The sequence below is a fragment of the Pelobates fuscus genome, chromosome 6 (genome assembly GCF_036172605.1).
Source record: "Pelobates fuscus isolate aPelFus1 chromosome 6, aPelFus1.pri, whole genome shotgun sequence".
Classification (NCBI taxonomy): domain Eukaryota; kingdom Metazoa; phylum Chordata; class Amphibia; order Anura; family Pelobatidae; genus Pelobates; species Pelobates fuscus.
Window position 1 is genome coordinate 114,194,307 of NC_086322.1, and position 21,523 is coordinate 114,215,829.

At 37.0% G+C, this 21,523-nt stretch overlaps 1 protein-coding gene across 1 annotated transcript in view; it reads right to left on the minus strand.

Annotated features, from left to right (window-relative positions):
• The window catches only part of GALNTL6 (polypeptide N-acetylgalactosaminyltransferase like 6), a 1,377,865-nt gene that overhangs the window by 148,810 nt on the left and 1,207,532 nt on the right, over positions 1-21,523 (minus strand). Inside the window, exon 7 of the mRNA XM_063460019.1 lies at positions 1,184-1,301. Within this exon, the coding sequence (XP_063316089.1) occupies positions 1,184-1,301 (118 nt within the window). The remainder of the gene's footprint in view (positions 1-1,183; positions 1,302-21,523) is intronic.

The following is a 21,523-nucleotide window of genomic DNA, read 5'->3' on the forward strand; positions in this document are numbered from 1 at the left end:
GGCAGATTAAATTTAATATAAAAAAATGTGTTATGCACTTCAGGGGAAAGAATGCACATGCAACTCAAGTGTTTAGACTGGGAGAAAGGAGATTTAGTCTAAGGCAAAGGAAAGGTTATTTTACAGTAAGAACAATAAGGATGTGGAATTCATCGCCTGAAGTTTTTTTATATGTCTGTAATCTATTGAAAAGGCAGCGGTTACATTGAAAAGCCTGCAGGGACAGGCTATAGATGCCTGAACCACTACATTAAGCTGTAGTTGTTCTGGTGAGTATAGTGTCCCTCTAAATTAATAGACATATATTTAGGAAGTCCCCAAAATGTTATACACATTTATTCTGGGAAACTTCTAAATTAATTATTAAGATAATTAGCTGGCCCCATATAAGAAAAACTGGTAAGTAATCTCATAGAACCAAACACACACCCTATTATGGCTTTGGTGTAACATTTTTGGATATGCTTTTCAAATGATTACATATTTTGGGGTAAACTTTTAAAATGAATATAGATAAAAAAATATTAAAATATTAAGCTATTTATCAATACATTCAACCATTAAAATGTTAATGTAATACTATTAAATCAAGGCCTATGTTGCTTCATAAACCAGTCCTAAAGAACGCTAAAATATCAAAGATATCCAGTTGAAAATGAATACCTATACAACCTGAACTGCAGGTCGTCCTCTAGGATTACATTGGGGATACCCTAATGTAACAGACATCTATCTCTGGAAAACAGTGAACACCGTTTTCAGTGACTGAATGCGTACGAATAAAGTTTCTTCATGCATTCGCTGTTGTAACTTAATCAACGCTCATTGTGAGAGTAATACAAAAGTTGTCCCTGATCTCCTCTCAGCTATTCACTTTCAATATAAACCAAACACAGTTATGCAGATACAAAGCATTCTCTCCCCTATCTCTTTATTCATCATGAAAATATCATAATAAATGAAAAAGCTATTGATTCTCAACCCATGTCTAACTGAGGATCTAGATGAATAGGGCATTGTTATTAACCAAACATGATTAAAAACTCTGCATATCATGTCTGTGAAAGGCGATGTGATCATTATTAGTTACATATTGAGTATTCCAGCATTTCTTTTTTTTTAATTAGTGAGAAGAAATACAATTTTATTAGAAAATTAAATTAGCAAATATTAAATACCTTACCTTAAATGATATTTCATATTGCTCGCCTCCCCAGATTTCCAAACCAGGGTCATATCCACCCAGCTCCCAAAACCACTTCCGATCTACAGCAAATAAGCCCCCAGCCATTACAGGTGATCTGCAGAATAAAATATGGTAAATGTTTCAGGAACAAAATAAATCTGTCACTGTGAAGAAAGTAAATTATCTATAACATTACACAGTATTAGTAAAAGACCATTTCACACACATAAAGCACTTCAGCATTCTATCATTGGGAGTATATCTGTTAAACAGTGAGTTATTTAAAAAATACAATTCCCCTGTGGAGTGCTCCTTTAAAGGTAAATACAGCATTAAAGGTACACTCCGAGCTCTCTGTATTGAATATAGTGCCAGGAGTTCCCATCCCCACTAAGGAGTTGAAAAGTTTATGAATGCTTTAATGTCTTACTCTCTACTCCTCCACTAGCATTCTGTGGTAGCCATAGGTTCCTCAACTGTGGGTTTTCCTAAGCGAAGCTCTGCACTGGACCCCAGATAAAAATTCAAACATTTAAAAAACAGTTTTACTCTTTATGATCGGGGCCACTATGGCACTTCTGGCACCATAAGTTCTACAATGAGCTGGTTATAACGTTTACTGGAGTGATGATGGTGCTAGGAGTCTTCCTTTAACATTGTATATGCTATTTAAAAGTGATAAAAACTTGTATTTCATTGGATATTTCCAAGCTCTCAAAGTTTGGCCATATGTTATAAAGCATTTGTCAGGTCACTTGGCATACTTTTGAAAATGGAAGAACACTACCTACACCTGGATAAGAGATGACAAACCAGCAAGTCCATCAATTTCTTTTAAAAGATAGTGGGCTCATTTTTAATCATGTCACTACATTTTACCAACCAACCACTATTTGCGAAAGTGCTTTTAGCTACTGCTAGCGAGTAGAGCCTGTTTGGCAACTGACACATTTCACAAATAGCACCAGGGAGTCATTGGCTGCCACTGCAGTAATTCAGTGCCTAATAGCTTCCATTTGTCTTTATGGAGCTGCTAACTGCTGCTTAGGAAATGATTTCAGAATGCTTTCCAATCCATCCACTACTCTTTTATGGTTACCACTGTCAAAATTAAATGGACACTGGAGGCACCCAGACTACTTCAGCTCATTGAAGTGGTCTGGGTGCTGTGTCCCTTTTGCACTTAGTGCTGCAATGTAAAACATTGCAGATCCAGAGAACTGCAATGTTTACATTGCAGCTCTAAATCTGCCCACAGTGGCTGTCCAACAGACAGCCACTAGAGGGCTTCATGAATCGAAACTGACCTTTGGTGCGGTATCTGACGCTGAACGTCCTCACGCTCCACATGAGGGCATCCAGCATTAAATTTTTCCCCACAGGAAAGCATTGATTATTGTTTTCCTATGGGGAAATCCTAATGCGAGCGCAGCCATTACCGCACATGCCAATTAGGTCTACCCCGCCGGCTTACGTCGGTGGGGGAGGGGTGTAGGCAGAGCCTAAATCAGCACCGAGGGACATCGGCACTGGATTCAGATAAGTGACTGAAGGGGTTTTAAGCCTTTAGTACCGAGAAAGGGAGGGGCAGGGGCATGAGGGAGGAGGGCACTGTAGAGATCTATAGTGCCAGGAAAACAGCTATATTCCCATATATACTATAGGAAAATGATATGTTCGCTATATTGCATTACAAGAAAAAAGTCTGAAAGCACATATCAAAACATATTAAACCATGACAAACAGTAATAAAATTAAAGACCAGAAACATGATACAAAGCATAACAGTATTCTTCCTGTAGGTAAAGAGCAAGTTTCATGTAGATGAAAAAATCCCATGGCAGAAATCATTCTCAAAAGTTAGAAAGATATGTATCTGGCATGGCTCAAAATCACTGTTTAATAGTAATAGTGTAGCTAATCACAGGATAAAGAATGCATGCTTAGGACGAGTCTTCTCTTACCAGATATATATGCCATAGTGACAACTTACACAGTGTGTGTTTCAATGCTTTACCAGCAAGTGGTTAATGTGTAACTGACTGGGATCTTTCTGAGTAGACATTAGTGACACGGTTTTAAAACCTGTCAGTAATTATTAGCCTCCATAAGCTACTGACTGTTGTTCAACCCTTTAAGAATGCATGATGAATTATTCTTTCATGGGTGTCTTTCTCTTAAAGAATAATTCCATCATGTGCCATTTTACCATCATGGACCTTTTCTCTGCTGGTAACTGGGAACCTCAGGTATAATTCGATCTCTTCTGTCAGATGGGGCCACAAAACATGGCCCAATGAGCTGAATGCAGCACTCAAACACTCAAAGTAAGAGCTGCTTATAGGTCTTAAAAGGGAATTTAAACCCCCATGGCTTCAACTTGGTGTAAGCAGGCTAAACATGCTGGTCATACTAGGTAGACCCAAGTATCAATCAATACCTAGGGCTCACCTCTCTCAGCTGCTGCCCTTTTAGCTCCACCTCCACACCACATGAAGCTCCGCCCCCACTGTATTCTTAGGATATTTTTTTTATAGTCCCGGGTGGAGAATAATGAAGTTCTCTACCCGAGTGGGCAGACCTGCAGTATAGGGGTGCTCTATGCACGCCCTCACTCCTGTCACTTGGGGCAAGGGTGAGCTGTGTCAGCAGGATGCACATCACACATGCCCCCTAATACACCCCTGTGCACAATGCACGTTTCCAGCATTCCTAGGGATAGAACACTGGTACGTTATATAAGTGCCCCCCTGGAGTGGCTGTGGAAAGCATAAATAAAGAAGAAGCAGGTAAATATGAAAAAATATATTTACCTGCTTTTTAAGCCTGCAGAGTGAGGCAACTTTCCCATTCAAAGTCAAAGCTTTTGAATAAGACAGTTATCTCAAAGTAATGCATGTCCCTTAACCCCCTAAGGACACATGACATGTGTGACATGTCATGATTCCCTTTTATTCCAGAAGTTTGGTCCTTAAGGGGTTAAAGAACACCACATTCAAAACGTGGTGTTAGTTTAATACCAAGCAACAAGTAATAATTCAAAATCCAGGCTTCACAGATACAAAAGCAACATTACAGTCAAAGTGACATTTAAAAAGCTCTTTATTAGAACATTAAAAATAACATTGTGACATTCTGTTGTGGGTCACAAACAACCCAACCTGTTTAATATGTCCAAACATATTTAATCACATGTTCTTCCCCAATTTGTATATTGTTTCTTAACCCCTTAAGGACCAAACTTCTGGAATAAAAGGGAATCGTGACGTGTCACACACGTCATGTGTCCTTAAGGGGTTAAATACAAACTCATAATTTAGGTGTTTTGTAGAATACATGTTTACTCTATATAATATTTTAACTAAACTAAAGGGACACTATAGGCACCCAGACCACTTTAGCTCATTGAAGTGGTCAGGGTGCACTGTCCCAGTCCCCTCAACCCTGCAATAGTTATTATTGCAGTTATTGAGAAACTGCAATTATTACCTGCCAGGGTTAACACCACATGTAGTGGCTGTGTACTTTTGGTCGCATAACTGATGCTGGAGGTCATTATGCTATGCAGAGGCCATCCAGCATCACCTGAAATCCCATAGGAAAGTATTATGCATGCATGCATGCACTGGATTCAGGTAAGTGACAAACGGGGTTCTGAACTGGAGGGTGAAGGGGGGGTGGGGGTAGCTATATAGAGAGCTATAGCTGCCCCCACCCTATTATGCATGCATGCATGCACTGGATTCAGGTAAGTGACAAACGGGGTTCTGAACTGGAGGGTGAAGGGGGGGTGGGGGTAGCTATATAGAGAGCTATAGCTGCCCCCACCCCCTTCTCCCTTAGTGAATGTGTCACTGAGCTTTTTGTGCAATAAAGAAGTGGGCTGTCAAGCTTATCAGCAGTTATATTATTTGTCATCCTATCAAAAAAGACTAAGAACCACTATATTATCTTGTTTATAAAAAATTGGCTAAAGTGCCAGACATTTAGTGTCACCCACCTATATTTCACTTAATTGATTTATTTTCATGGGTATCTAATTAAAATGGTGGTGTTGTAATACAATCAAACTAAAAATGGTTACCATACATGATATAACTTAAAGGGACACAGTAAGCACCAAAACAACTTTAGTCTAATGGAGTGGTTTTGGTGTATATATCATGGCCTGGCAGTTTAACTGCTCAATTACCTGTGATGTAGGAGTTAAATAACTTTGTTTATGCTGAACTAGTCACATGTCCTCTGCATGTGAACTACAGTCTCCATACATATTTCCTTTAAAGAGCTATCTAATGTTTAAATGTACTTTATTGCACAGTCTGTTTACTTTAGAATGTCTTATCTTGTGCCTTGTTACTAACCCGATAGAGCCTGCAGGATGCTCCTGTGTGTGATTACAGTTTACTTATCAGAGTAGAAGATAAAAAACCTCTAAAATAAACACACTGTGCTGTCAAATCATGTAGGCTGTGTCAGTCACTGGCTAGGGCTGTAAGAACAGAAATAAAAGGGATGTTTTGCAGAGCCGTAAACCTGCAGTTAGAATGCTAATCTGTCTGAGCTATATATATTTAGAGAACTTCACTAACTGCAGCTGTCAGTGACACTTTCCTAACAAGTAAAAGAGAACATATCAGCTGGAAATAATGGAATAACTAACTCACATGTATGCTTAATAAGGCTTCACTATATAACTTGTAATTTGACCTTGTTAGACCTCACGTCTTTGAACTAAAGCACAGTATTGGTTATGGAGGTTTATGACAAACACAGCAGATAGATTGAAGGACATAGCATTGGAGACTGCAAAATCTTTTTTTAAAAACAGATTCACTGCTAGTCTGTGCATCTATTTTCTATGCATGGACATAACCTAGGATTTTACTGTAATACCGCATTTAAGGACAGCTAAGCAGATGATCAATAAATCAGAACTATAGAAAACAAATTTCTTCCTGTGATATGGCTGCTAGTCAATTGGTCGCTGCATAGAGGATGTTGATGCTTTTGCTGTTTTTTCAGTAGCGCCAACTGCACTGGCTCAGCTTTAAATGAGAATGCTAGCAATGTGTACAATCATATTCTGATTATACTTTGATCTCAGTGACATTCACTGTCCGTTTTGCAATATTGCTTGGAATAAAATTGACAGAGAAAGGTATAGAGTTGACAACAAAGGGCAACACGTTTGGCAGTCTCACAGAACATCAGATGTCTTTAAGCTATTTCTCCATCTCATCTTCTATGTCAGCATGCTCCAATGTTAATGTAAAACACTGGTACAGAAGTCTGAGACTGGACAGATGGCATATTTAGTTGTCTTGCTGGTACAAAACGCGCTATTTCTCTGCAATAAAGTGAAACAACTTTCCAACATGTTTTCTGATTCTGAATGCCGATGTAAGTTCTGATAGTTAAGGTTAAGGGGTTTGTTTCCTAAATAGTGCCTTGTTGGAGGTTGGAGTTATATTTACACTGAGCTATTTTTGATGATTTATTGTTTGGTTTTCCTATTTGCAAAATAACACTCGATAAGATCTCAGAATTGCAAAATTTGGGGAAATAGCCCCTTTGATTTTCACTAAAGACAATTCAGAGATATTCCCTCTAAAATATAATAACAAGAAAGCTTAATAAATAGGGTCCCCTGTGTGTGGACTAAAGGCTAACCCATCTGCTCCTTCCTGTAATGGTTTCCCACTTCCCTTGGGGTTCAGTGGATGACTAATAATACTGATATGCAATATAGGATGCAAGAGGGATGCATTGCCTATAGCACAGTTTTATGCTACACAAAGAATGCATTCCTGGCAGCATTTCAAACTGTTAGCTCCAGCCACTCACAGCACTCCCTGAATTCTCCCATGTAGTCCACATCTCTTGTTATTGCCTGTCCCCACCCTTCCTTGTAATTGGTTGAAATGTAATTAAGCATTGTAGTGTGATTGGTTTCTTACGCATGCCCTTACTGTTATTGGGTGCCTTGTGTTAACTGCATAAAGAAAGGCCTGTATAAAAACCCTGTGTGCATCTCATACAGTACTTTTTTCCCACTTTATCTGGCTGATATTTGTGGAGGAATTAGAGGAACTTCTGCAGGTGATCTCTTGCCTGAAGTTCCTTGGCACTACTAATCGAGTGTTGTGGGAAAGCGGGCTCCTTGCTATATCTGACCTTAGGAGAAGAGATGAACATTGGGTGCAATAGCAGGTAGAGGGGACTGATGAACAGGCACTGTTGGAAGTAGACCAAAACGAAACTGTCATTTAATTCACTATTTAAAATTGCATGATTTTTTATTTTATTTTGGTGTCTGTGTTCTGTTTCATTTACTTATATTACACGTCCTTCCTGCAGTGTGTGGGTGGAACTAATCACTGAATGTTGCTATAGTGATTGATTGGGAAACTAAAATTACATTAAATATGGGACATACTTTTCTTATTCTCTCCTGTAATAATGTAACATATCATTCCTGAGAAATGTTATTCTATTGATACCCCCTGATACTGAAAAATGACATTACAGACTGATGTCACCTGGTTTTATTGCTGCAGTAACCATTCATTTTCTTGTTATCCTGCTCCTTTAGTATATTGGACCTCCATCTCTATGTGGATTCTCCTATCTCCTTAGCCTGGAGCTGGTTTAAAGGGCAATGAAAGGTAATGTGAGGCACATATAAATTAATCTAAGAGCTCCACAAGAAATAGAAGGAAAAATAATAATAATGTAATGTGGTGTATTTGCATAAATCAACATCAATAAAACTCATATTAACATACTGTGTATGAGTATACCATAGATCTCCAAAAGGATAAAAGTCAATGATGTATTTTGTGTATTAGTATATCTGCTATCTCCCCAGCAATAAAACTCATAGTAATGGGCTGTGTGTATAAGTATATTAAAGAGTTCTAGAGCCATAAAACTCACAGAGTAATGTGTGTTGTGTGTATACAAATGTATCACAGAGTTCCACAGCAATAAAATTTTGGCTTTAGCCGAAGAAGCAGCAGATCAGCTGAAGAGAATAAAATTTAAACTGATTTACTCTCTGTTGGTTAGATTGTGTTCTGTACTATATTCCAAAATGAATTAAAATAATTCAGATGTAAAGTTAATCTGCTTTTCAATTCTTGTCTACACCCTTCTTGTCTTTTCAATTACTCAGTGAAAAATAAATGTTTGCAAATTGTTCAAATCACTGAAGTCTGCTTATAAGGAAGATTAGACGGAACACAGCCAGAAAATGTTTGCATTTTAATCATTTGCAAGCATTTTTACAAAATAAAATCCTATACATATTTAACCAGATAATATATATATTTCTGAATTTTATTTATGACTTAATAATAATAGTGATAAAAAAGCTAAACAAACACTAGTCCATCATTGATCCATCACATTATAGATGATGACTTTACCGCTCTAATATTTAATGCGCATAATAGTATTGCTATGGTGATTAATTGGGAAACAATGCCAGTCAGTTTCTCTGTGTGGTGCAATATCTGTGAAAACTAAGACTGTGATTTATTCCTCAATTTCCTCATGTTTCTTGCACAGATGACTAATTCCCAAAGGATGTTATTGTGAGAGTAATGCACATGGATTGTTAACTCACAGGTTATGTTCTAACCTAAGTAACCAATCAATCTAAAATGCAGAAATACCACAGTTTTTCTCAGTCATGTCCTTTTAATCTGATAAAAATGTTAGGAAGCCAATGGCTGATAGATCTGATGAGAGTCCATTTGAATACACCATGGTAGTTTTGGGGGTGTATTATCACCTGTGCTTCTCTTACCTAATGTAATATATATTTTTGAATATATATATGTTTATCGAAAGGCTTCCATGGCTAAATAGCTATCACTCCATCTATAAGTGTACCTTATAATATATTTATTTATTGGCATATTATTTCTCTATTGCAAATATATTAGTAGATATTAGACTCAGGACGACACATTAGTTACTTGCTTGGTGTAGAATTTTAACACAATTGCCACTCATCTGAATAGGTCTTTCATCATTCTATGTGAATAATTTTGTTCTTAACAGAACAATAACCTTGGTTTTGCTTCATATTAAATATCAATTAAAGGGAAACTATATGCTAGGAATACCTAGCACCCTATAGAGCTCCCCTCGCATGCACATATCCCCCCGCAGCACAAAAACCCTTCTGTCACTTACATGAATCCAGCCCCGATGTCCCTTGCTGCTGTGTCAGGTTTCGCCTCTAGTCCTCCTCCCCCGACCTCATGGGCATGTGCGGCCACCGCCACGATCACATTAGGGCAAAGCATGTGACAGGGCAAGAGGAGCCAACAGACTACACCTGCAACTCCCACTATACCCCAGAGAAACCAATCCCCTGCTGAAATAAGGTAGGATATCAGGAGGAAGATTATGTCCTTGCTGGACACAAGCAAAGTATTTGTTTCAAACTGTGGCTGGTAGGGTTTTTAGTGTGTTTGGGAATGGGTGTGACAGTGGGTATAATGTTTGTGCCTTGGAGCAGCATTCTTCCACAGTCTGCCCTCAGCATGTCTGTTTGGCAGGCATCCTGAAGTGCCAGGCTGATATAGCTATTCTTCAGCAGGACCCCGTCCCTTTTACAGGTTTTTTCCTGACACCCTAAAAATAGGGTTTGGGGGACCTCATTTATTGTAGAGAGTAGCATCTATGTTCTTCAGCCAAAAAAAAAAAAGTCTGGCTGAGAATGTTTACACTGTTTACAGGCTGCTATATGCAGATATTTACTTTTTAATTCAGATTTCATCGTGTACCACAAACCTTCTCATCTGTTAATTTCTAATTGTCATTCAGGATTACTTGCAGTTGTAATGGTAATTGACCCATATATAGATCAATAAACAAACTGAGGTAGAGTCCCTAGAGCAGGGGTAGGCAACATTTTAGTAGTACTGAGCCAAAAAAGGATCTTGAAGTGCCTTGACATGCCGATCCTATTTTTTTATATTGAAGTGTGTATGTCGTGTTTGTGAATATGTGGGCTGTTATATTGTTATATTGTATATTGTTTATGAGTAGTTTGTGGTATTGTGTATGATACCTATGAATGTTGGCTGTGTATGGGGGCTCCTTGTGAAATTGTGTGTGTGTGAATTTTTCCCATTGTGTGTTTGGTGGTGTGTACATGTGTGAGGCTGCTTGTAATATTGCATGTGAGAGGCTGCTTGTGGGTTGTGTAAGTTTATGTGGATTTTCAGTGGTGGTGTGTTTGTGGGGACTGTGTGTGTAATTGTGGATGGGCTGTTTGCATTATTCGTATGGAGGGGGAGGCTTGTTCTGCAGCTATGTGTTAACAATGTGGGTGGCTTCCTAGGGGGCCAGTAGGGACTGGGCTGGCCAGGTACAGGTCAAGGGCAGGGGCTGCGGACTGCTCTACTCTAGTGCGGATTCCCATCCACAAGTGCTGGGAGAATATGATCTGAGATGTGCTGCAAGGTGTAAATTGAGGATTGTCTCTCACCACCTGCAATCACCACACAATTTGCACTAGCAGATATCTGAAGTGCCACTAGGACCTCTGATAAACCAGAGCCCATTTGTCTCCAGCAGCATTTGAGTGCTGTGGAAATGATTGTGCAGTACAGATAGCAGAGCAAGTAAAATATCTAACTGTACTGCCTAAGAGTATTCGCTAGAGGTCACTTCATCCAGAAAATCATGATAGTAAAGAGTCTGTATATGTGCACATATAGCAACGAGGGAAAAAGAAAAAAACAAGTTCCAAATCTGACTGTTTCTGACACTAGCCCTGGTCAGAAGGCTAAAAGTATAATGTCCCAATTTATTTGCCAGCCATCATTAACCAAGCAGAGAAGGTAAATAAAGTGTATATATGGAAGGGAAGATAGGATACAAACACTTGATGCGTGTATTACCTGCGGTCCGGGATCATCAGGAGAGCACTTCTGACCAGGGTTAGTGTAGGGAGTGACCACTGTATTATCCTTATTGCTGTATGTTTCATACTGCCTTAAATCCAATAACGTATGATTTAAAAAAATTAAAAATGAAACTCATTATAAACTAACATGCACTATTCAACTAGACCAGTAATACTCGTTTATACTGAGCATCACTCTAACCACATCTGGTATATTAAGCATAATCAATTTTGTTGTTGTTGTTATACAACCAACGACAGCACTGATGTTGATACAGTTATAAAATCTGTTTACTAAATATAAAAAAAAAAAAAAAAGACAATCTTTCCTGTTTTGGTTTGCAAGTGTTACTATGTTTGCGTGTCATTTTATGTCTTGAAGCTCTTTCTCTGTGATAGAGTACAGATCTATAAAATGTAGATGGGATCAATTCTAACAAAACAGAAAAATCACTGTAAATCGTATTTAAAGTAGCATGTTGTATTTTATCAGTTTGCTCTTATTCGCTTGTTTGGAAAGCAATTAACTTACAGTCATATACACTTAAGACACAGGCGTATAAGCATTTGCAAATTGCTCCCACTTTGCACATGATCATTTTACTACTGGATAAAGCCAGATGTTGGTAAATTGTTATGACAATTAAAGGCCAATTGTGCATAAACAATTAGAAGTTTAGCTGGAAATAGAACCTATTGTGAATTGTGCATTGTGCAAGTGAGAGAAAATATATAAATATAATAGCAGGGAGCAAGGCAGCAAATCATTCAATATTTCAAATTTAAATGTAACAAATCATTATCAAGTCACAATATAATGTACACAGACATTCTATGCAAATTAATTAGGATAGATATTTGCTGGTGTTTACACTAGGCATAGTTACATAAACAGCACACATCTGATACATTTATATAATAATACTATTGATCCAATAGAAATAAAAAACACCAGATTCTGTGAAACTACAATCTCCAATAATGTTATTGGAACTTAGTTTCCATAGAATAAAACTGTGGGCTATAGCAAGTTAACCAAGATATGTCATTATTGTATTCTGAGTGACCAAATCACCTTTATTTAAGTAGGGAGAGAACAACAAAATTTGAAATTATAAATAACAACATTTTGCTTTAACAAAAACAAATTTTGCAGTGGAGAGATTCAGTTGTATAACTGTCTGGTGTTTCTGAAGGGGACAGGCTTATTCAAACTTTGAGTCTTTTTGAAAAACAACCCCTCTCCCATCTGGGTGAGACTTCTTAAATATCGACAATCCAGCAAACACCTTATCTAAAAAGCAAATGAACTAAGGAGACTAGACATCCCCAAATATTAACTGATTTATTTGGTTATATTATTTGCTATTTGAATTTATTTACGTCATATGGTTATTATTTTTTATCTATTCTTGTATTGCAATTATGTAAGACTCTTATGCGTAGTTTATTTATTTGTAAATGTATGTATTTGTATTTGCTTTTACTTAGTCATTTTTACCATTAACATTCTTCGCACAGTCATGTTCTTTTCAAATAGCACCAGCTTTAGTGTTCTTTTCACATTTTTTAGAAGGTTCTAAAGATTAGGCACTTAGCAATAAGACACAATCTTATGGAATATACCCTATGCATTATGAATTGCATTTTTTAATTATCTGAATCACAGAAAAAAATCAATATACAGTGGGACCTCGGTTTACAAACGCCTCGGTTAACATAATTTTCGGTTTACAAATAAAAAGCCATTGAAAATAATGCCTCGGTTTACAAATTTGTTTTGCAATACAAAGCAAGTTTCCCCAGGATGCATTGCACCTGGGAGGTTTATAGCATCGCCCCCTGCATTCTGGAGCCTGTGGGTAGCACATGGCATCGACTGTGGAGGTGTTGGAGCGGCTTTTGCATCGAGTTTTGGAGCCATTCTGGAAATTGTTTGCAGTTGTTTTGGGACTTTTTGGTGCATTTCTCAAGCTGTGGAAAGATAGGGAGCTGAGCTTCGCCGTTTGCATGTCTTTTACTGTGTGTTCTGCATTATGGGTTGGTTTCCATGCCAGCTCATTTTGACTTTTTTCTGAATGGATGAATTGGTTTTCAATGCATTCCTATGGGAAACCATGTTTCGGTTTACAAATGTTTTGCAATAAGAAACGTCCCGGAGAACGCATTAAATTCATAAACCCACTGTATACATATTTGAGGTCCACAAGGTTTGAGGATGACATATTTCTCTTGGTAGTTCCTCTAATTACATTGTTTTTACTTGACTGGGCATAAATCCCTGATACAGAGATCAAGTAACCTTATATTTTAATAATTATTATTAATTTTTATTTTTTCCATGGTTCTAAATTTCGAGTTTTGAATTTTGAGTGGTTTGGTTTCTGTAGCTTTTGGTCCTTCAGTTATAAATTTAATAGGCTCTAAAAACTAAAATAGAAAAACAAATATTGAATTGATTAACTAAATCTCCTGCCCTATCCGCTACAAGCTACTATAGGCAATTGTAACAATCCTGAAAATGAAGTCCAATCCTACCTAATAGGAGTATTCTTGGACAAATGTAAACAGTTTGCATTCTCAGAAACATCAATGTTTTATTTTGCTAGATAAAAGGGGCTGCATCTGTGTAACCAAAACCACTACATTAACATAGTGTGGCTTTACTGTTTCAAGCGACTCTTTACTGGTAAGTATATAAGACAGTGACTAATAAATCAGGTACATGTGGGGTTCTCATGGTGTGCATGACAACACTGAATGTGAAGACCTTTGATCATAGGGAGAAAGTGTTTTTAGTGTCTTCCTGTCTGACGGCCACAAGAGGCATTTTTTAGGCAAGATGTAAACATTGTGGAATTTCTGGAAAAAAAAGGGTCAGCCTCTATTTGCCAAAACCACTAGTGTCTCTTCAATGGTAAGAAAATAAGGCTGTGATTATCGAACCACAAAACTGCATATAGCATTAACACTTTTATAAAAAAATAAAATAAAAAATAAAATAGGATTGTTTCAAACCAAAAGTTAAAAATAGCAAGCCTGCTTACCTGGCAATGAACATTTCAGAAAAACTCAACAAAACCCATGAGGTACTGTCATAGTTTTATGGCTTAAATCTAATTAGTCATATTATTGGGGAACAAGTTACAAAGATCATCTGCTGGAATGACACTGTGCAATGCAAAGTTATTAATGTCTGATTTACTCACGGGGGAAGGTGAGTTATGATGCTAATGTGTCAAGTCTTGACAAATGTAATAACATCCAGTATACATCTAATTTTATAATATGAAAAGCTATCCTCCCTAGCATGCCTGTGGGCATTATCCAAAGATCTGCAAAATTGAAATGCCATTTAAATACTGGATTCTATTTTCAAACCAAATAAACTGATCTGCAACACTGTCTGCCTCCTGGGATACCTGCAGGAAATCTGTCCAAAAAATTAACATACATAAAGGAGATATCACTATTCTGAAAATAATATGCAATCTGTTATTATATATTTTTTTAAAAACAAGGCAATGTTTAATAATATACAGATGGCATTAGAGAGAGAGAGAAATTAAAATGAGATCGATAGAGAATGAATGAGAGAAAAAGCAAGAGACAGGGGAAAAGAGAGTGAGGCAGAGAGAGAGAGAGAGAAATGAGAACGAGTATGGAAGAATGAGACAGGACCAAGGGAAATAATATGGTTGGAAGAGAGAGTAGGAGACACTATTAAAGCTCTAGGTTTACATTTGCTTTAATAAGAGTATTCAATAATTCCATTAAGGATAATTATTGCGTCTGAACAAGTCTTAGAATTCCAAGTCAGAGTACTGCTACTAATAATAATAACAAAGTATTTAAGCAGAAAAGGCACATTCAGCTTACTCTGGTTTTCAAGTACGTAATACTAAATGAGATTAAAGAATACAGAGAGTAAAATGCATTTAAGTTTTGGAAATGTGTGTTTTATTTAAAAGCTTTAGTACAAAATGGAAATCCTTCTAATATTTAAGGTGTACAGAATTTGAAAAAAAGAAGAGTTAGAAAATTGCCTCTGTAATGTACTGTAGGAATCCACAGGAGATGCTGTTCATTATAAAACAAGGAGATAGTTGGTCTGTGCAGCTGAAATGATTATTGGATGTAACCAACGTCACTGGTTATTCATAGAAAATTATTTCAGTAAACCTAATAAAGTGCAGGAGTGTGCTATTTCTATAATGTAGACCAGTAGTGGCCAATGCAAGTACAAAGTTGTTAGTGAACTATGCTTATCCTTAATGGACCGCTTAAACTTTAAAATAAAGACATGTTTTTCTATGTTAGATGATTTCCTTTCCTGTTTTTTATTCAGGAAATTTGCTATTTTAAATTAAAATAAAATGATATTTTTAAAAAATGCTAATAATGCAATCTCCTTGCAGCAGCTGGTTTGCTTATTTTTACCATAACTACTGATGACCTTGGTCTATTGCAATGCTTTTGGTGCAGCCCATCCAAATTATTCGTCTTATAGAAAAGCACTGAATCCATCTTCCTGCTTTGTGATGACTTTTAACCTGAAGATGTTCAAAAATCAAACGTCTACAGAGAGGAAATGTCTCCAATGACTGTCAGTCTGACAGCTACTAGGGGTGTGATATCAAACAAATGTAAACATTGCTGTTTCTCAGAAACCACACGATTTTCAATCAGGGATAGCAAACTCTGATCTACATCTCTGATAATTCTTTTAATGCAACAGATGGTCAGAGCATCGAGGAGGTTGTAGTTCAGCAAAACCTGGAGGTCCAGAGTTTCAGTTGCTTGTTTTATATTGTCCAAAAGAAGAGACAGGGTTTATGCACCATCACTTTAAAAGTTGTATTCCTAGCACTATAGCTCCCTCTCGCTCCGACCCCTCTGACGTTACCCGAACGCCTTAGGCCCTCCCCATAGGAAAGCATTACTGCAATGCTTTCCAACTAAGATTTTACTGACACTGGATATCCTCAGTTAGGCGACCAAAACACTAGGAAGCGCCTCTAGTGGCTGCATAATTGACAGCCACTAGAGTCAGTCTTAACCCTGCAATGTAAATATTGTAGTTTCTTAGAAACTGCAACAATTAACATTGCAGGGTTAAGGGGACAGGGTCACTGCACCCAGACCAATTCAATCAGCTGAAGTGGTCTTGGTGCCTGTAGTGTCCCTTTAATAAGATTACTTGGTTGTGGTACTGAGATAGTCCCCCTATAGACAATTTAGTTCTACAAAAGTTTCACATTTTGTTTTGCGCACCTGCATTTTTGTTTTTCTATTCTTATCTATTGGAGATTTTGTATATCAGAGCTCCCTGTATGTTGCTGCATCACCCCAAATATTTTTTATTTTGCTTGGTTCCCATTGCGCCAAAGTATTATTTTTTTATATTTTGGAAGAGACAGAGACATGTTTAGAATGGCGGATGCCACTTGCCTTCCCGATTGATAATTCTGTCTCTGACTTCTGGATGAAGCTACAATGCAGAAAACTTCAACCTGTTTTCAACCTGCCTGAAGAGGTGGTTTTATCAGAGTCCATACAGATGTTTAAACTGAAATTGGATAAATCCTTGCAAAAACATAACATACAGGGATATAATTTCTAATTAGTGGGGTAATAACTGCTTGATCCAAGGAGACATCTGACTGCTATTTTGGGGTCAAGAAGGAATTTTTTCCTAGTTTGTTGCAAAATTGGAAGCGCTTCAGACTGGGCTTTTTTGACCTTCTTTTAGGTCAACTGCAAAAACATATGTGAGGAAGGCTGAACTTGATGGATGCAAGTCTCTATTCAGCTATGTAACTATGTATCTATGTAACATAAAATTGTGCAAATCAATCACTTAGAACGTAACACACTTCAGGGTGGCCCAAAAGTAGGTATACAGTATAGTTTATTTGCATTTTATTATATTGTTTAATACTTTATATTTGTTTAACAGTATTTAATCTTGTAAGTGCTCAAAATGTCTTCCATCAACATTCCTTGAATCTCATCAGTACACAGTACGACACAAATTCCGATCCCCATTAATGTCCATATATAACATGTATTCACATGGACAATTCACACTCATTTTACACAGTTATATGCAAACATGCATTTGTACACAGATTTTCACAAAACATTATGATGCTTATTTAGTGAGAATTCAAGGTGAATTGTAAATTTAAGGCCAGAGTAGGCAAAATGAAAGTATAGGTGACTTAGATAAATGTTTCCAGTTCACCTATTTTTATCATAAATGTGTAATTCACTTTGAATTCTCTGTCTAGTAAATAACTCTGTATATGAGGGTTATATTTAACATTTCATTAACCCCTTAAGGACACAGCTTCAGAAGCTTGTCTTACGCTTAAGGACACAAGCCATTTTTGCATTTTTTGCTGTTTGTGTTTAAACACAATTTGCATCTGTCATTTATTGTACCAACACATATTATATAGCGTTTTTTAGAGGGCAAACAGGGCTTCAATTTGATGTCACATATACATACATACATTCTCATTAATTATAAAATAAATGGCAAAAAATTGAAAACATTTTTTTTTTCACAGTTTTGGCAATAATAGCGTGTGCATAATATGTCTAGCTTAAAAAAAGTAATAAAAAATAAATTCATTTGTGTCTTGATATATAGAGTACATCATATGTATAGGATTTCAGCTTATTTTGAAAGTTACAGGTCACAAAATACAAGGACTAAAATAAAATTTCAATTTGCAACAATTTTAGCAGTTGGTATGTTTGTCTTGTAGGTTTAGTAGCCATCACCAAAAAAAAAAAAAATTGCCACACAAAAGTATATATTGCTATAAAGTAGACATCACAGGCTATTTACCTAAGGTTAGTTTTACACTTTTTACGTAGCCATTTCATCGCCAATCTCTGCTAAATATTGGAGAAAAATTGTAATTTGTATTTTTTTGTAATGTGTATTTCGTAAAGCTGGTGTGTGCTATTCCTGCACAGAACCCCATATTGTGTTCAGCTACATCTGCTGAGTATAACAATACCCCCATTGTATGCCTTTAGCACTTTTCCGTAAAGCTACAATGCCATATAAGAGACAAGGCTATTTCAGTTTCTATAGTTAGAATTTTCGTAGATGGATTTGACGGGCCTATATCTCATTTTAGGTTATTATAGCAGTGTGACTGTTCAAATAACCCCACAAAGGGCTTTCATTTGATAAAGCAGACACCCCACGTTATCTTATATGGTGCATATTGTGCCTTAACTTGTCACCATTTTTTCACCAATTTATGTCAATGTTTGTGGTGAGGGGGGGGGGGGGGGGGAATGTCATTTTTACATATAAGTTGCATTTTTGCTGAGTATTTCTTACACTTGATATGTACCACTGTCATAAAATCCCCCACATTATGCTCTGCTACATCTTCTGAGTAAAACAATATGCCCAATGCATGACCTAGACACTTTTTTGTGAAGTTACAGTGTTGTAAAAGAGGCGTGACAAGTTCAGGTTTTTAAGTGTGAATTTTCATGGAGGGTTTTGATGCATCCGTGTCCAACTTTGGAGCACTTGAGCAGGCTACATATTGCAACTACACTATTAAGGCATACTATTTCTTAAAGAAGACATCCCAGGGTATTTCAAAAGGCATATTTTTAACTTGGGGTAATTTTTCCGCTAGCTTGTACCAAGTGTAGTGGTAATTAGCATTTTTTCTGCCTTTTTGACACACAAAGTGAGTTTGCACAGTATATTTTGCAAACCTTATGCGTGCTATGACTGTATAAAACGTCATATGTTTCTCAGCTATGTCGTCTGAGTACAGCAATACCCCTGTGGATGTTGAAGGAGCACATTCCATTTTTTTCTAACTTTGAAGTTTTACGCTGTGTCCATGTTCCATTTTGGAGTAGTTTAGATGGTTGGTTATTCAAACTTCCCCACAAACACATACTATTTATTAAAGAATACACCCTGGGGTAATTCAAAAGGCATATTTTGAACCTTAGCGTGGGATCATTTTTTCACTAGTTTGTTCCAGGTGTAGTGGTAATGAGCATTTGAAATGTATTTTTTTACTTTTTAAAACACGTTTTTAAACAATTTTTTTGCTTATTAAATTTTTTAAACTTTCCTAAATTTTTTTTTACAGATTTAACATTTGTATAAACTTTTTGGTTACCGTTAACCCCTAACTAGCAGTAAGCAGTACTAACAATAAATCCCCCAATTTCCTATAACTCCCACCCACCACAGCTAGCAAAATATATAATTTTAAAATATTTAAATTAATTAATGAAATAAATTGAAACATTAAGGGCTAAAAAAAAAAAGAAATATTAACACTAAGGAGCTAAAAAAAAATTGGATCACAGTATAATACTGTGATCTGTATTTTGATCACTGTAGGTAGTGATCAACTGGTAGGGAAAGGGTCAATTTTTATTAGGACTGGGTAAAGGGGGGTGGGATTTTTTCACTTTTTAAAAAAACTTTTAAAATTGTTTTTAAAAACTAACACCGAATTCCCCAATTCCCCACTAACTTCCACACACCCCATCTAGCTAAATATATCATTTTAAAATATTTAAATTAATTAAATAAAACTAACCCCTGAGGGTTACAAAAAAATCAGATCACAGTAAAATGTAGTCCCAGCCAATTGATCACTGTAGTCAGTCATCAATTGGCAGGGAAGGGGTTAATTTTTTTAAATTTAAAATGGGTAAAGGGGGGTGGGATTTTAAACTAACTTTATTTATTTTTTAACAGGGAGAAGATCATCACTGATCCGTCTCCCTGCACTTTACACAGAATGCGGAAAAGCAGGGAGGCAGATCAGAAGTCCCTGCGGCACATGTGCTTGCTCTGACAGCCTGTCAAAGCGATCACTACTGCAAGGACAGAGCGATCGGGTGCTCCGAATACAGAGGCAGACCGTAGGAGCATTAACCCGCGATTGCAGCGATCTGGAGTTAACTTTAGCGCATGACGGACCTGGTTCGTCATCCGGTGTTAACTGATTCCCCGGCATGACGGACCGGTAAGGGGTAATGTACGTATGTTTTCCTTCAAAGGGCCCTGGATCAAATTTTGTCCTGAGACCCAGAAATCTATTAGTCGATCCCTGCACACACACGTATGTGCCCATGGTGTTGTTTTTGTTGCTGCTGGTTTTACATGGTGTTGTTTTTGTTGCTGCTGGTATCTTTATAGTCACTGATCTGGTCTGGTACGGGAGGAGTTGCATGGGGGTGACACCAACCCTAGTGATGCCATTGTCCCATCCCACTGTGTTTTATCTTTTAGGGAGATCATTGCCACCACACCAAGCACAAAAGAGTTGCACATTAACTCATACAAGTCCACAAACCTTTTTCCTGCAGTACTCTACCAATGACAGCCCAACAAACCCACTGCATAGAATTCGTAGAAGAGGGGTGATATGAGGCAGCAGCCTAAAACTCTTGTATGCTTGTCAATAGGTTTGTAATTGGACTTGGTCAACAAAGTGCTTTGGCATGATTTTAGTATTTTGTTATGGATATTCTCCATTCAGTGTATTAATCCATGTATATACATAACTCGAAACATTAAAATATGGAAACTTTCAGGGGTGTAAGCAGAGATGGGGACAGGGCTGTTCTAAATGTAAATATGTGACTTACTTATAACTATTTGTTTAACTAAACTATAACGTACTTTGAAACAGAACAATGTATTTTATTTACACGTTTCTTGTAGTTTAAAGACACATTTCTGTGAGTGTTCTCTGTGGAGCTCTCGTATACACTCAGACAAACAAACAATATTGAGCTGCTAGAAAACAGGCACATTAGAATAGAAAAGAACAGAAGGATGTGGGTCCTAAATAGGGACAGACCCTCCGTAAGAGGTATGCATATACATTTTTGATACATTTTCTTCATTTTTGTAGCCCTGTTTTATATAACCTATCCTTGGCAAGAACACTGTGCAGTTTTCATAACTCAGGCATCTGCTGTGTTTTATCTAGGTCCAGATTTCTGTCACATTAGAATGTTGCTAGACTATACTAATTCCCTTAGGCAAGTCAGGAATTGGCAAACTGCAGATATGTCACAGATAAAGAATTATAGATGGGCACTAGCACAATATGCAGTGGTTAATCAGAAGGTGTACTTATTAAACAGAATGTATTTTAGAAACTTTGACTTGCAGTCTAATGAACACAGAAATTGTTCCACAGGAGTTACTGGAGACTGGGGTGCAGGGAATCTGTCAGCTCTTAAAGAAAATACACTTTTCTGCAAAAAACATGAGATCTGCTAAAAGTACATTTAAATAGGTTTTAATTTTATAATAAAATGAGGTAGTGGGTCATTATGACAGCATATGTCAATGGCTTTAATAAACCCGGCCACACAGTTATCAG